Source organism: Pygocentrus nattereri, chromosome 6 (assembly GCF_015220715.1).
Source record: "Pygocentrus nattereri isolate fPygNat1 chromosome 6, fPygNat1.pri, whole genome shotgun sequence".
NCBI lineage: Eukaryota > Metazoa > Chordata > Actinopteri > Characiformes > Serrasalmidae > Pygocentrus > Pygocentrus nattereri.
Genome location: NC_051216.1, coordinates 22,464,451 through 22,482,740, shown reverse-complemented (window position 1 = coordinate 22,482,740; position 18,290 = coordinate 22,464,451). Strand labels below are relative to the sequence as shown.

Here is an 18,290-nt window from a genome sequence, read left to right as displayed (position 1 = left end):
TAATGGTTTGTCAGTCCTGTAGTGAAGAAGTTCTTGGGTACTGTACAGTTTTTTGTCAATAAAAACTGTGATGTGTCAAAACTTGCTGAAGTATTGTGATATATTTTTGACCCATCAGCCACCTCTATATGAAATAATTCTGCACTTTTGATTTGACTGATTATCAAGTGTTTGAATGCATCCGCACTGACCGACAAAAAAAAAAAAAAGCGAAGGAAATAATATATTAATACTTTAAATCTTTCCTTTTATTGGCCAAAAATGTTCAGTGGCTTTTTTGAAGTTGAAACAGACAAAAAGAACATTCATTTAAAAAAATAAAAATAATTATAAAATAATTGCAGCATTTGTAACAATCCAAATAAAATTATATTTTCTCCATAATGCTAATACAGGTGGATTTAGTCCCAATTTCTGTGTTTACGTATCAGCAGTAGCAGATATGTACATGAAAAATACTGGAGAACAGCATTGGCCCTATTATTATTCCTGCTATCTATGATATAGATAGCATTTTAATACTTGCCAAAATTGTTATGTTATTCATAGATAACAGTAGAAGCTTACATAACAGAACAGACACTAAAATGTATTTATGTAACTATGTGAGAACAACAAGAGCAAGAAATTAATTTATGAATTTATTTGTATTCATAGCACAGTAAGCACCACTGAGACTGAGATTTGTTCATCATTTGTAAATGCAACGCAATTCTGGATATTACAGCAGCACTATGTAGGACTTCTTTTTTTCCTCTTGAATGAGTCAGAAGAAAAAAGAACACAAAATATGGTATGCGTGCACAGCTGTGGGTTACCTTGTAAAAACTGAAATAGTAAAAGGCAGAGGTGTCCAGTCAATTATTGCAGTTTTTCGGACGACATCACATTCTCTACTTACTAACGTCACACGTACATTGTCAAAAGGAAGGTCCGGCTGCATGTTTAGGTCTTAAATGTAAAAGTCAATATTATACGGTGACGTATGTTTTTTCAGGGCTGATACCAGATATTATTAGTACGTTTTAATATTAATAACATATTTGGGGCCTATATGCATTTACCTTAAATTTGATGTTTGTATAATTAAAATTTCCAAGAATGAAGCTCTTACAACTTTATAAGAAATAAAGTGCTTTAGACAGTAGAGACTGCAAAAATAGTATAACTGAATGATGTTTAGTAGTCAAAGTTAATGAAGCACACAAAATAGGCTCAAAAAATTTAATCCAAAAAGTTATACTAATATATTTTCACAATCATTATATGAATGAAATAGTATGAAATTACTGACAGTGCTGTAAGGGCACACATTAGGGCAGAGATTGTCTTTTCAGAATATGGGTGCAAGCAAGAAAGCCTAGACACAGACTAAAAACAATATAAAGCCTAAACTAAGTAAATACATACAAAACTAAGTGTATTACAGTAAAAATATTATGATATGAGTAATCATGCAGCAAACATTGACACCACTTTTAAAAAAGCAACGACATAAAATAATTAACATTATTTTATTTTGTTGTTCAACCAATTTTTTTTGTTACTTTATGCAAGAACAAGCAGTAGTTGGATTTGTTGAATGTATCAGATATATTCTGATTGGCTCTTGAGAATGTGTTTCAAGATTCCACGGAAACAGCCTATTTAGCCCAAGCAGAGCGGCTAAAGTAGTGATTTGCAGCGGTCTACTTTTATCCAGCAAAAACAGAATTTTTTAATTTTTCTGAAGACTGGAAAGTGTATCTTCTCCCATAGTCAAAAACCTCACTCTCACCAAATAAAGGTGATGTTTCAGACTGCATTCAAGCTACATGCACAAATCCTGTTTGTCTGAATAAAGTGTGCAATATGTGCAAATATATGCACTTTTTGCCAATTTCGCTGTTCAACCTTGACCTCTTACTGTACCATTGCTCCTCCCATGTCTCTCACAAACATTAAAAATGTTTTTGATTGGGTTTAATCAATACGGGGCAGGATTTTGAGAGACTACAGAAGTGCTGGTTAGCTGCACTCATCATCCACATTTCAAACAGTCCGGTAACACTATGGAGGAGGGCCAAATTACAGAAGTGCGTTTTCAGATCATGGTTTGCATCAGATACGGGCATTAATAACACAGAAAGTGCTTTAATCTACATCTGATTATCACTAACTGATAATCATTCGACCCCTACGTTATACTGATGAAGATATGATGACGATAGTAGATAATTCACTTTCATCTTCCACTCTTTCAACACACCCGCAAACACCAGATTCAGATCAGGTTTAGTTAAGCTGCAATGGATCTAGACGTCCATTGTGGAATTTTATGGAATTATTTAACCTGTCGGAACTACAGAAGCTCAAACCCTTCACGTCTTAACTACTATACAGTGACTCCTCTCTAACAATGTGAGTTGTATGAGATTGTAAATGAATAAAATTAAGTTTTATGGAGAACAGTAATCGGTAACATAGGTTGAGCTTTGCCTTTAGTCTCTGATTTGTTGTTCAGTTCTCAATTATGAGTGTAGTATGCAGAGACACGTGACGTGGTTAAAAGCCCACAATTCCATCTGGTTCTGATCCACAGCCACTGTACTACACCATAACACCCTCCTCCATCTAGCCCCCTCCCTGTGAGTCAACATTACTGTTCAGCCTCTACTACAAAGCCCTGTTCCTCCCACACACACACACACATATCCAACCAAAACAAATTTAACACATACACACACACACACACATAGCTGTAACTCTGTAGCAGTTGAGAGTGAAGCTGGGAATGGGGCTCCAGAAAACCGAGCCAGATCACAGCACAGGACTGAGGGAGCTGGCAGCATGAGTGCCGCCACAAAAACAACAAACCAAAATGCCAACATGAGAGAGGAGAGCACTGGATTGTACGGCATCACTCACAGTTTAGAGTGGTACATTCTTACTATTATTCACCTAAAATGTACACAGAGCAAGGTGAGCTCATTCACAAGCAGGACTTCTATGGAATACTTGGAATACTTGAGTATTCATTCACCATGTATTTGAATTCTCTGTATAAAGTTTTCTGTGTAGTATTTGGAAGCTTTGTCTTTTTGGGAGCAATTTATTGGATAATAAGAAAATCAGGGTTGTATACCAAGCAGGCATGACAAGTTTGATGAAAGCAGTGGTAGGTTGTATGGCCAAAATATGATGTGTCACATATGCTCACTCACATCATTTGTTTTTTCTGAGGAATGATAGTTGGAACAGACAAAAAGGGCCACATTTTGAATATATAATATAAATGAGTACAAATGATTATTTAACATTTCACCTAATCTGCAACATTAATTCCAATCGAACAAGACTAATTATTCTGCCATGAAATATGCAGCTATCCAGGGTTCTTAAAGTACTGATGACGATCAAAACATGCTCAGAAAAATGTGACATACTGTGATGTTACTCATCATGATAACGATAAATAACATCATACTGCCCAGCCCTAAATGTAAGTCTTATGAGTACCGCAATGTGTCCAATCCACACAACTCTGCTCTGTTGTGTAACCGCATCAAGCAGAAATATCAAATCTTTATAATTTTTCTACAAATTAAACAGTGTCTAAGCAGGTTTACAACAGCATAAAACAGTAGATCTTTCATATTATTTTATTCAAAAATCCCATTCACAAGTTTTTACCACTGTATCAGAAAACGGCCTCCTCCACATGCTGCTAATATAGCATGGGAGCTACTCAAACTGCCACACCAACATGTTCAACTCATTTAGGTGAATTATACTTTAAATACACTCCAACATGCTATGGAATGTGGGTGTGTATGATTTGACTGGGTCTCTGTTGAACTTACACTTCACTCATGTACAAATTAGAAAAACACAACAGGTTGAAAGGGCTTTTAAAAGGTGTAAGGTGCATGTCTAGTGCGGCCAGCATAAACAGAAACACTGAAATGGAAGCATATCTGTTCTGTCAGACAGACGACTAACAATAGCAATAGTATTTGTTCTTAAGGGTGCTTTGGAGAGTTTGAGTATTCATTCAGAAATATAAACTTGCTTAATAACTCAAACCCTGTTAAATGCTGTTCAAGCCAATCCTGAAGATTTCACATTCCTCATATGGTTGGTTTAACTGTGAGATTCACAGTGCACCACACAAACAATTTACACCTGGAACTGTACTAGATGTCATGTAGAATGGATCAGCAGATATTTGCAGGTTTTCAGGTCTGGTTGGTTTGCTGTGCCGTCCACCCTCATCCTGCACATATTGTAAGTCTGACACACATTTCCTTCTCATATTACAATCCCGCAGCAATGCAACACGGACACTAGACTGACAGTCCTCACAGTCCATAGCGGCCTTCATACTAGCAGGTTAGATCTCTACTTCCTATGGAGACTACAGCCTTCAATGTCCATTACATGCTTTAATGAAAACATTTCTCATCTAATTTTGCTGCAAGTACTCTTTTTGTAAGGAACTGCTCTTAATTAGTGGAGATACTGCTGAAAAAATGGATGATGATAAACTAAAGGAAGGATGAAAAGAGGGGAAAAAGAATTAGTATTCATGCAGGCACATCCTGCTCTAGGTCCAGGTGTTTGGCTCTGACCCAGAGGCTGGTGTAGGCCGAGAGCAAGAGAGAATGAGCACAAGAGTAAAAGGGTGGAGGGCTCAAATACATTCCACATAACAGAGCAGAGATAGGGAAATGGAAAAGACAACATCAGACACACTGGAACAGACAGTCAAAGCTAATGCCCTGCTTCTGTGTATTTCTCTTACACTCCCTGGAAAGCTAGGGCAGAGGGGGCATTAGAGAAAAACTAGTGTTTAAAGAAAAAGAAAACAAAAAAAAACAAAGACCTAATGTTTAAATATGCAAAGGGTGTCTAAATATACTGCTACACATAGTTACACACAAATTTTTATTTAAGAGGATAAAAATTCTTCTAACCAATAAATAATGTCAGGAATTTAGAATCTAATATTTACATTTTAGTCCAGAGCAGTACAATCATGTCAACACAATACTGCAAAATTGTCACACCACAAACAGATTTCACTATCAGTTTGAAGTTTGAAATCACAAAGTCCAAAAGTGCCAGTAATTATTGCTAAAATATCAATATAGGCCAAACTGTGGGTCTTAAATGGTGGCTGATATTATTGACCAGCATATCAGTTGGGCTCTATTTATTTAACACCTTGTTCAGCTGTACTGCAGATCTCAAATCTTAAACTCATGCAATTAGCTGGTAATTAGCTGATGTGTGCTGGACTAAAGAGAACACTTAAATGCGCAGAGCAGGACCAGGCTTGAGAAACCCTGTCCTGGATTACTTTCAGCAGTAGCAAAAACCAGTGATTAAGATCAGCAGCGCTGGCACACTGAGCTCTGAGGTCAGTGCTCAGCCCAACTCCTGTTGCACTGAGCACACATATAGCAGCATTTTAAACAGTTAAATCTTCTTAAACTCGTGTGTCCACTCTGACAAGGCCTTCTGTTGTGTGTGATCCCAGGCTTGTATGTGGCTTTAGGGAGAGGCTAGCAAACTTCCTGGAGTTGATGGAGTGGGTGGAGTTAAGAGGAGCAGCAGGTGCAGTTCTGCCATTTTGAGTAACATTATAATGAGGGAGTCTGGTATGCGTGCACACACACACACACACACACACAAACAAACAATAGCCTGGTCCACAGGTTCACCAAATAAAGAGCACAGAGTTTCTCTAAACAGGAAGAACACACCTTATACAGCCTGTAACATTGCTAAATATAAATTCAACAGGACTCTACTACAGCGAGAGCAGAGTAAGGCTGAAACTCCAACAACTGCAAGTAGATTTCTGAGATATTAATACTACTGCTTTTAAAAATACTTCATCCAACACATGTTTAAATCATAAGGAATGCTCACAGCTATTTGTGGAGTCTACATTTGAGATACTGTCCGGCAGTAATACCAAACACAGGACTCGAACTCTTGAATCCCCCCCCCCCCCCCCACCTTTCTCGCTCTACCAAACATCAGATGATCCAGCAAAGAAACATGTTAAGAGTTTGCTTGTTTTGTGAGTTAATTCACACCACAGCAGCTAGTACCAACTCTCAGCCACTGCCAAAATTGTTTGAATAGTTAGCAATCAACACAAATGAAACATGCTTGGAATTAACCATTAACTGAAAAATAACCAATTATCGATTAAACCTACTATTTAAAAACACATTTAATTTCATTTGTTTAATTTTATTTACGGTAAACAACAGATCCCTGAATAAGCAGGTTTATCATTCAAGTTGAGGAAATTTCTAAACTGTATGCATGAGTGCACAATAAGCAGATGGTTCTGATAGATGAAGCATGCAGCTAACAATAGTGGTGTTTGACAGGATGAGAGCACAACTACGAAATACCATCATGAAAGCATTCACAAGGAAAAGGCAGACAAATATTCCATCAACTCTGTACTCTGCAAGACAGAAGTAATGAAAATATTTGTTATTGTAATAAATGTTATGTCATCACATGCTTGTCTGACTATATTGTAAATATCAGTAAAAATCATTTCCCAAATGTGCGCTTGATTAAAAAGAGAGCATAATTAGTCCTGTTTAATAACATTTAGTTCAGCACAGTACATGAAATGCTGAATATCTGTAATTGGATTCACAGTTTTTGATAGTATTTTTGTAAAATATGGCACTATTTTGTCTTTTCTAACATTTTTCTCTGACATCTAATATGACACACTGTATCGTAAAAACGTGAAGTATCACAATATTACATTTTGCCATACCGCTGATAGAAGTCTGCACTCCTGTGGGATTCCCGCTGGACCCACCACAGTACTGCCCCGCAAGACTAATTTTCAGTGTTGTGTGCAGGAGAGGACAGACAACCAACCCACTGCAGGCCAGACTAAGCTTGCATATAGAGAAATCATTTTCTATCAATCATGTTGTTGAAATCAATGCCCAGTGAGCCAGTAATGATATTTTCATTTTTCCTCATTAACTCTTTCTCTGACAGAACGTCTAGAGGTCAGAATCAGTACTAAATATAAGGCAGTTTGCTCTTAGACTGATAAGCATGGATTTGTGTGTCAATATGTAAAATAAAATAGTCATAAATGGAGTTGTATATACACACCCACACAATATATATATATATATATATATATATATAAATAATTATTATATAAATATAATATATATATAATTATATAAATATAATTTATATATATATATATATATATATATATATATATATATATATATATATACACACACACACACACACACACACACACACACATACACACACACACACACACACACGTCCTCTGAAAATAACAACACACAGCCATTAATGTCTAAAATAGTTGGCAAAACAAGTGAGTACACCTCACAGTGAACATTGTTGCAGAGGTTGAAGAAGTGGGAGGTCAGCTCGTCAGTGCTCAAACCATACCCCGCACAATGCATCAACTCTGTCTACATGGCCATAGTAGTCCTAGAAGGAAACCTCTTCTGAAGCTGATGCATAAAAAGGCCAGCAAACAGTTTGCTGAAGACAAGCAGTCCAAGAATTTGGATTACTGGAACCATATCCTGTGGGAACCATGTCTCCATTCAGTGAGGGTTGGAATTTTGAATTATGCTAACCTGTTGCAGTTTTACAGAAAAAAAGGAAAAAAAAAAAAGGATATACCCCACCACCACGATACTGGCATGCGCACACACACACACACACACACACACACACACACACACACACACACACACACACACACACACACACACACAGTCAGGTTGCTAGGAGCTAGAAACAGAATGACAGCTACCAGATCGCACAGTAAACTGCCCCAGCCAGGGCTAAGTACCGAAATACTGAACTACTCAACCTCAAGCACATGGTGTCCATCAAAAAACAGCCACAAATGACCTACAACAATGTTCCATTATTAGATGTCCATAAATGAACTGCATTGCCTGGGGAAAAATATACTAAAGTATACTTTATACCATAAAGTATACTTTATACCATAGACCACAAAAAACAGTAGCATCTCTTTCCATATCCAAGATTAACAAAAGCTGAAAGAACGTGAATTTGTCAAACTGACCTCTGATTACGATCTTTTATCCCTGAACCATAAAATATTCTATGACAACTGGTCCCACCAATGAGTAATGTTTTGTTTCAAGGCCACTGTAACTCATTTTTAAACTAAGGGTATTGTTGAACAAGACAAATGGTTTTATGAATCAATCCATGCTACCCAACACTAACTGAAGTCTCTTGTTTCTTCTGTTGCCTTTTAAGTTGTTTAGAGATGCATGGGTGTTTACGCTCAATGTACTTTCCATGGAATGCTTCAGTTTCTTTTTGAAAACACTTAAAATGACTTGCATCCAACCTCTGCATTACATTTCCAAGCCTTGTGCATATGTTAATAAACTGATATTACACTTAAAATTTATTCATTTCTTTCATAGTTCTTTTCTGCCATTTTATGTAAGGTACTCTCACAATCTCAATGACTCTGGCATGAGAAAAGAAAAAAAAAAAAAAAAAAAAAAAAAAAAAAAAAATCACTAGTACTATTCATAACCAAGACTCATCTCCAATTATGAGCTAAAGGGGAGGAAAAATCATGGGTTGCTGCCCACTATAAAATTAACTGCCAATGCTGCTGAACCTTAAATACCATTTTAGCTATTGTTTGGGTCTTCTGGACTTCAGCCTCTAACCGTCAATAAGTATGTAAAACTAAACATTAGCAAAAATAGCCTTTAAGTCTATATAATAACATATCAGATCTTGTATTACCAAATTACCTATTATATTGTGCAATTAATAAATTAATATTTTGGCACCACCAAAGATGTTCTGTGTAAACATGTAGCAATGGGACTCTGATTTAGTAATCTCTGAGACAAAGGTGCAGTCATGCTGCCTGACACAAAAAGACCAACTCTCTCATGCTGGGACAAGATCTTATGTTTACAATGAGTCTGCCTTATCTTCCTGTCTCACAAGGAGGGAGGGGGAGAGAGGGAGAGAGACATACAGACAGACAGAATGTAACAGATGAATTTCATCACCATGAGCAAGGGAATCAGACAGAGCTCTCCAGCTCTCTTTAAACCTCGTCCTGTTAGCACACACTCTGATTTCTCAAGGATTCATCAATGGCTGGCAAAAAGTAAAACAGTGGTCAGTTGGATCGGACCTCAGAACAGCCTCTGACCCCATTCAGGCTCCCTGTAAGGACAAGCCTGGGTCAACCTCCACTCTAACACTCCATAAACACACACAAACAGTGGCCAAATTACTGTTGTTTTCAGCTTCCACTGCTTTAAATAGATTTTGTAAACACCTGCCAGCAATAATGTTGGGGTTTGCACACAAGAAGGAAAACTCGTGTACCTGAATATATGTACATATTGACACTCAAAATAATAATAAAAATCTCCATTTTATTCCATACTAATTTTTCAACCGCCTTTGAATACAACTGCTGCCTTTTACATTGCATGACAACTTCACAAGGAGTGTACCAATAAAAATGATGCAAACATAAATAATACATAAATGCGAAATAAAAAGTTACATTAAATGTTGTTAAATGTTTTTTTACCTCTCCTGTAAAGTTACATTTTTGAGACTTTCCAGTAAAGTCATTTTTGAGATTTTTTTTTTTTTGGGAACAGCAACAACATGCAAAATGTATGCATGTACACAAGTATGTCAGGAAACAGTGCAGACAGTAGTTTCAGAAAAACAAGCTGTTTAACTGATTAGGAATTTGAACTGGTTTGAATGTGTTCATACCTGAACAAATGTTCATGCTACAAACCTACAGTCTCAGTAATAACAGTGCAGAGAGAAAGGTGTCTCTCCAATTTCTGTTCTAGCGAAGACGAGATGGAAAGATAGTGAATGAGACACATCCCTTAAATCTCCACATATACACACACCTTTACCACACCTATTTGCACAGTGGAATGCCATACACAAGTACAGGTACCTGCTTGCAGTTTGGCACCACATGCCTACTGCTGCTCTTGCTTTCTCCAGTTCTAACAGTTGAGAACAAACAGAAACACGAGTTGATCATTAACAGCCAAAGTGTGAAAGAAATGCCATAGCAATGGCACGAATGACAACAAAATTATTCACCAATAACAGAGGAACAAGACAGGAACTATCCAACAGAAATAAACAGCCAGATCATGTTGGAATAAGTGCAATGGAGTGGATCAGGACCATATGCTTCACTCTGATTATGCTGACACACACTGTGTGCTCAGTGTTCAAACTGCTCATGGCAAACATGGGTAAAGTAAGAACAGAGGGTTTGTAAACGGGCCGAGTCATCAGATATGTTCAAGCTTTCCAAACATATTCCTTATAGCACTCCATTCTCTGAACAACAGGCTCCATGGTGACTGTGACCATGTGGCCTTGAGACTTCCAGACTGAGACACGTTTCCAAGACAGAATTTTAAAAAAAAAATTTAAAAAATTAAAAAAATCAAACATTCCAAAAGCATTTTGCTTTCCAAATCCAGACAGTGATGTTTCTTATTGCTGCAAAGCCATAACAACAGGGTGTTTTATTAAACAGCTTTAAATGAAAGCACATGCATTTGTCTAATTAGAATAGCATGCCACAACCTTACATCCTTACCCGTATTGGTGCTGTAGAGAAGTGGATCTTCATCCTCGGTGAACGTTCTTCATCTTCTGAAAGACCAGCAATTTCTTCATACTCCTCATAGCACTGATCATCTTCATCTTCTTCATCCTCCTTTTTCCTCTGCTCATCCTTGCTCTGAAAGGGTTCTGTCTCCTTATCATCCACAAAGGCTGCATTCTCAAAACTATAAAACACTGGAGATGTTGTTCGAGATTCATCCTGATCTTGTTCACTTTCTTCCTCCTCCTCTTCCTCCTCCTCATCACAAAGTCTGATACTCTCGTTTTCTATTGGCTCCTCTCTCTGTTCCTCTGTATGTTGTTCTGGTGCCTGAGATACGTTTTCCTCCTGTTGCTTGAGCTCTGCAACCTTCTTTAGATCTTCCTGGGGTGATGGAATTGCAGGTGTTCCAGTCAGGCCTTCCTTGAGTGATTCAGCACTGAGCTTCTTTTTCAGCTTCACCTCCTCAAACACATTACCATCCACACACTTATCCTCATCCTCACTTTCTGATGACTCATTCTGGACCACCACAAGCTCAGCTCGAACCACTCCTGCTCCAGCAGGATCCAAGCTCGGTGGGGACTGGGGAGGTAGCTTGTCCCTGGATGGAGTCCGCACCAGACCGGAGTCACTCTTTGCCATCTCTGGGCTCTTGACCTTGTTGTAAAAACTGCTGACAAAAGGTGAAGGTTTTTGATCTTTAGGAGAAGGACTGGCAGGTTTAGTTTCCTCACTGCCTGTGAATGATTTGGTAAAACCGTCACTTGATGTGGAGGAACGCTTAAATGGGCTTGTGGCAGTCGGTGAAAGGGGCTCGTCATTGCTTTTAGTTGTGGGAGAGGTGGATTTGTAGGATGCCGGGAAGGCCGGCGAACTAGACTTGAATGCAAAGTCACTGGTAGGCGAGGTTAGTTTGAGAGGTGAGTGAAGTGGTTTGTAATCAGTATTTGGTGAGGTTGTTTTTTGTAAGTGGTCACTAAAATTTGAAGCTGGTTTGTGAGTACTATCACATTCAGGTGATGTGGGCATTGAACCTTCTGCAGGGCTACACACCTTTTCTAGAGTTTTAGGTGACACTTTCTCTTCATTGTCACTATCTGCCATGAAGTTCTCCAGGCGTCTGGATATGGGACCTGCATTTAGTAATCTATTGACCTGTTTTGATTCCTCACCCTCCTTCTCCTCCGACATGCTCTTATCCAGCGATGTAGGGCTACGGTCTGTTTTAATAATGTTGTTGCTATTTTCGGTAGCCCCTCCAGGTCTCCTGCCTGCTCTCCTCTCTTCACACACACTCCCCTGGGACACCCGGCCCGAGGCCCTGCCCGGAGCTGGCCTCTCTACAGCAGGCTGTTCCTTTATCCCTCTCTCAAAGAGTTTTCTGGTCACTGAGAACTTCTCTGCCAATGCTGCTTTGTCTATTTCGCCATCCTCCCCCTTTGGGGTCTTGTCTGAGCTCGGCACTTCCAGGCCAGTGGGGCTGCTCAAGCTACTTTTGTTGGGGAATTTTGGCAGCGAGGGGACCTGGGACGTGTCTGGTTTTAGAGTGGGCTTCACCTCCTGACTCTCCTGCTGCTGCTGCTGGCTATCCATCTGCAGGAAAATGTTCTTTATCTTGTTCACCCTGTTGCCAAACGATCGCCCCCTCGTGTCCTCCCGTGGGTCACTGGAGCCATTAGCATACGACTTTGAGGAGCTGTCGGATTTAGACCCATCAAAAGAGCACTTAATGGCGTGGAAGTCCGACTTGTAGGCATTTCTGTGCGGAGAGGCGCTCCTCAAAGTCCTCTCGCCTTTGCTCTCAGCCTTGATCATTTTCACACACTCAGTCTCAGAGTCGAGAACTTAAAAGCGGCCGAGCGGAGAGGCTCCAAATCCGGGTTTCCAGATCCGCAATCTATGAGTAGCCGATGTCCTTTATCCTACACGTACGATGCCATAAGTACTGCGGAGCTGCTCAGACGCAAATCTTTCAAATCGAGCAGAGGGTAGATATCTGCAAAAAAGAGAAAAACTGGTTGTAGACCGGGAAGCAGTTTCACTGACCGTGTGGGTTTACTCCACACCGCGAGCCCGGACCAGTTAGGCTACTCAGTCAGACTACAGTGTGGCTATGCTAGGTTACCTATCTTACCACCACCAAGCAGGACTAGCGGAGGAGTTAGAAAGTCCTACTCAGTCAAGTTCAGACTTTAGCTCCACTAGGTTTACCTCACGCTGTTGGCTCAGGTTTTTATTTAAGTATAAAGTCTGCTTTTAGACAAGATTATCAGATCATTCGAGATCAAAAACCGCCCAAATCAGATAAAAAAAACTTCATCCAATACCCGCCCCGTCCACTCCTGACAAGGCAAACATGCAACAAAGACTTTTTCTGAATACAAACCCTGTGCGAGTTGACTAACCGGCGTGAAGAGTCGAGAGAAGTTTCGCTGAAAGCGAGTGTGGAAGTTGAGTAAGTCGGAGCCTCCAGCGGCCACGCGGGCCTGAACTCTTACCTTCACCGAAACGCCATCGTTACAGTGCCAGCTCTTCACTCGGAGTAAACTTGTCATTTCTTCTCCGCCATCATCCTCCACCCAGCTCTCGCTCTCCCTATCTCTCTCTCTCGCTCTCTCTCCCCCCCAGATGAAAACTCACACAGACCTGTCGCGCCGCCGCCGCTCGTTCCCGTATGGCGCGCGTGCACGAGCGCATTCCTTTGCTACCAAATCCCAACCCCCTTCCAGAGGGCGCGCGCGGGAGCGCGCAGACAGAGGGGAGGCCGGGAATTGCGTGGGAAAAAAGAAACATTCCGACCGACCCTCTCAGCAACGCTGTCTGTAGAAAGAGAAAAGAATGAAAAAACGACTGTGCTTCGGTGTTTCACAGCAGCGGTGAAGTGACTCCATACCTCTCCCTCTCTCTCTCTCTCTCTCTCTCTCTCTCTCTCTCTCTCTCTCTCTCTCTCTCCGGGCCTCGACCCCGTCTTTTTCCGAAACAAAGAAAGCGGAGTGCGGAAACAGGACTACAGGACTGGATACCTGCGCCCCAAGCAGCCGTTTGATGGGGACATTATTTCTAAATTTCTGCATAATTCAGAGATTTAAGCAGAATCGTATCTGTCAGGGTTGGTTGGTGTAAAATGGTGCATTGTAAAGAAATTATAAACTCAGATTTCCGTATAGTGGTGGTGAAGAACCAGGCTCAACATAGACTCAAACATAGCCATTTAGATTACTATCCAAAACAACCTGTGAACCCACGTCTTCTACATTTTAGCATACTGTTTTGCCCTACAATGGCCTACATGTACCCTTCTGCCATGAATGCTAATATATCTCCTAAAGGCCAACCATGACATATAACACCTTTACTTTCATGTACTTTTTAAAGCTTTTAAACAAACAGACATCCGGTTCCTAGCACTACCATTAAGAACAGTTCAGACTCGGTACGTCTATCTACTATGGTGTATCCATATCACTACACCATGATAGACTTTGTTTACATCTTAACAAGTTAATTATGCAAAATAAAGAAGAAAACAATAATCCGCATTCCCCTCTAAGCACATTTCAGTTTGAGTTTTGGTTGGCACAACTTTGAATCCTAATGCTATAACACATATATATAAGTTTAGGTAATCATTTAGTTTACTGTGAGTTGCTCTCATCCTCCTTTTTGCGACAGAATGATATTAGCCACCTAAAGCTCTCCCTCAGGGCTATGAGAGTAAAGTATTCAAATGTGAGAAATTCTTTTTTGTGCCACATGAACTTTTCAAATCTGTTATTACTTGCAAACATCTACTCCATTATTTAGTTAGGTATAAACTATAGTAAATATTGCACCATTGCAAAATCTACATATTTAGAATGGAAGCCTAATAGTTCGTTAATCATGCGTAGTTAATGAACTGTCAGCTTTTATCGTGTCCTGCTGGCAGTCTGGCAGCGCATAATAAGAGTTTACCAGGTGCCGTTTGAGACAAAGCCTTTCATAAGGAGCTGGATATTTTTGCTGTATTGATGCACCCTTTTGCACTACACAAAGGTGAATGGTCATATATTGTGCCAAGCTCAGCAGCTCATTTGGGGCGTGTCACAGTGTCTCCTGAACACAAAGTAAGTTGGTCACAGGATGATGTGGCAGTTAGAGCTGGGTGCAGTCACTTCCAGCCCTGCATTCACACATGTTTGACTTTTATTCCTAACAGATCTCTGTTCTGGCAAACAGCTACTGAGAGCCTCATTCAGTCAGTCAAATTACCATGAAATGCTTATGCAACAGCATTTTTATAGAGTAAGGTCTATTGCACTAAAACAACTGCTTTCAGAGCTGTAAAATGCAGCCATATGTTAATATAGAGATGAAGCACTTAATCTCCTTGTTCACTATGGGAATAAAAATTATAGCTACAAAAACTATTTAGATATAGTGCCTTAAAATATACAGTGGATAAGGGGTAAGTCTTCACTGACTTCCTCTGCAGTGTCTTTGGCTTGGCTTGGGTGATTGAGCCCTTAAGGACAGTTGCCTCAGCACCAATGCAGGTTATATGAGATTAGATGCAAAATGATGGATACTGTGTGTAGATGACCAACCCTACTTGTGAGGTTCATGTTGTGTTTCATGAGGGCTTAAAAAATATTTGAATGGCCACAGTGTTGCTGCATTTGTCCCTCAGTCCTCATTTAAACACATTCAAACAGTTTCAGATCTGGAGATGAAGAGGAACAACCTCACCATTCAGTATATGCAGACATGCAGAGATGCTACTTATCACATAAAGTTTGATGAATCAAGTATCAACTCTTCATAGAAACCTGAACATGGTGGTGTTGCATTCATTAGTATTATGATTTTACAGTAGATGAGACATTATAATAAACTCAATGTTAAGTTTTATAGTGACAGCTGCCAGTCAATGGTTTGATAAACTTTGCATAAATTTCAACTTATGTCAGTTTGACCAGAAATTGTCAAATTTAAAAGCCAAGTATCACTTATGCAGTGGACAGCAATGAATATCTGTAGATGGAGCAAACCATAATACCCTAATAGAGATATCTTTTTAGACTGTGACTTGGCAGATAATGCTGAAGCAGATGGTGAACTATTTTACCCATGCATGTTCTGTACACTTTTCTGTTTCTCTCTGCTCCAGGGATGAGCCAATGTACATACTTAATTATATGATACATGAAAAATTAACCGCATTTAACAACATGGAGAAAGGTTGAGATAAGCTGGAAGAATGCATATTTACAGGGCAACACTGTCTTTAAATGATAAGTCTGTGAATGCGAAGAGATCATTTCAAAAAGCTCAGAAAGTTTCCTGTAGGACATTCCTGTCCATTTATGTCTTTCTACTTTTTTAAAGACACAGTGAGCAATACACAGTGGCATCAGAGGGTTTTTTCCCCCAAATGAGTTGGGGTTTTGTGGCATTTCCGTCAGCAATCTGCTCTCTCATTTCAGCTTGACTGATAGCAGGGTTATCTGATGAGCTCAGCTTTACACAGTTATTCACTTCTCCTCACGTACACAACTGATGTAATCATCTCCTACCTCTAGGTGCAACAAACTTAGTCATTCCCGTCACATTTTGCCTAGAGATGGAAAAAGATTACATCATTTGTGTATGTGACTTTGTTTATGAATGCAACTGTATTTATGAATGGCACTAGTCCTACAAACTGTGATGCTTATGGATGAACATTTAGAAGCAAAATTAATCTCAGATTAACATAAAAGAAAGACAAACGTGTATGAACACTGCAGCTGACAATTCTCTTAACTTAGGTGGAGAGAGTAAGTGTGAAGCACTTTTACCCGGGAGTTTCTACAAATGCATGCGTGGCTGGCTCCAGTACCATTGCTCACACACATGAGGCCCGCATGTGTGCACTGACTCCTGCATGCCTCCTGCATCTCCTAGTAACTGCGAGCCTAAAAAGCAGACAGGCAATTATTAAGGGCAGCCCTTCCTTTTCCCTCATGTCCCTGGAGTAGAACTGTTTTGTTAAGTAAACTGTAGTTTAACAGTCAACTGCCCTGTTACCGTATTGTGAAGCAATGACTCAAAAGACTAAAAAAAAGAAAAAGGCTTTAAATTGCTGCTTTTTCATCCTGTATAGTATATATTTGTATATATATGTATTTGTATATATATATATATATATATATATATATATATATATATACATACACATTCATACATACATACATATATATATATATATATATATATATATATATATATATATATATATGTGTGTGTGTGTGTGTGTGTGTGTGTGTGTGTGTGTGTAATATATAATAAAATTTTTGACCATTCTTCCAGAAGCGCATTTGTGAGGTCAGACAATGATGTTGGATGAGAAGGCCTGGCTCGCAGTCTCTGCTCTAATTCATCCCAAAGGTGTTCTGTCGGGTTGAGGACTCTGTGCAGGCCAATCAAGTTCTTCCACACCAAACTCACACACCCATGTCTTTATGGACCTTGCTTTGTGCACTGGTGTGCAGTCATGTCGGAACAAGAAGGGGCCATCCCCAAACTGTTCCCACAAAGCTGGGAGCATGAAATTATGTGCTGAAGCATTAAGAGTTCCTTTCACTGGAACTAAGAGGCCAAGCTCAACCCCAGAAAAACAACCCAACACCATAATCCCCCCTCTACCAAACTTTACACTTGGTGCAATACAGTCAGACAAGTACTGTTCTCCTGGAAACACCAAACCAAGACTCGTCCATCGGATTGGCAGACAGAGAAGCATGATTTGTCATTCCAGAGAACATGTCTCCACTGCTCTAGAGTCCAATGGCGGCGCTTTACACCACTGCATTCGACGCTTTGCATTGTGCTTGGCAATGTAAGGCTTGGATGCAGCTGCTTGGACATGGAAGCCCATTCCATGAAGCTCTCTGCACTGTTCTTGAGCTAATCTAAAGGCTACGTGCAGAAAGTTGGCGACCTCTCCGCACTATGTGCCTCAGCATCTGCTGACCCCACTCTGTCATTTTACGTGGCCTACCACTTTGTGGCTGAGTTGCTGTCGTTCCCAATCAATTCCACTTTGTTATAATATCACTGACAGTTACTGTAGAATATTTAACAGCGAGAAAATTTCACAACGGGACTGGTTGGACAGGTGGCATCCTGTCACGGTACCACGCTGGAAATCACTGAGCATTCTGCAGTCTGCATGCCTAGATGCTTAGTTTTATACACCTGTGGCCATGGAAGTGACTGGAACACCTGAATTCAGTAATTTGGATCCGTGAGTGAATACTTTTGGCAATATAGCGTATTTGCTGGCATATGACATTTTAGTGCACTGTACTGCTGAGCCATTCACTTCCTCAGCACATTTTCCAAGAGGAAATAATAAGGTTAGTTTCCCTTATTTCTCAGGGAGGACCAAAGGATTGTAAAGTTATTTTCCTAAACGCCTACATACAGCACTGCCATAATTTTCATACTGGCCCTCAGTTTGGAAATCTCTCTTTTGTATGTGGTAATGTTAGTATACAAAATTGAGAAAGTTGATTACCAGGCTTTCAGTGCAATGCTGAACAAAACATCATTCACAAAG

General features: G+C 39.8%; 1 protein-coding gene across 7 annotated transcripts in view; it reads right to left on the bottom strand.

The window, feature by feature from the left end:
- ppp1r9ala (protein phosphatase 1 regulatory subunit 9A-like A) overlaps positions 1-13,442 on the bottom strand; it is a 35,082-nt gene extending 21,640 nt beyond the window's left edge. For 4 of the 7 annotated variants that reach the window (XM_037539272.1, XM_037539273.1, XM_037539274.1 and 1 more), the window contains exon 1: positions 10,697-12,523. In XM_037539272.1, the coding sequence (XP_037395169.1) occupies positions 10,697-12,523 (1,827 nt within the window). The other 3 variants (XM_037539271.1, XM_017692374.2, XM_017692375.2) reach the window with 3 other exon arrangements.
- Between the last annotated feature and the right edge of the window lie 4,848 nt (positions 13,443-18,290).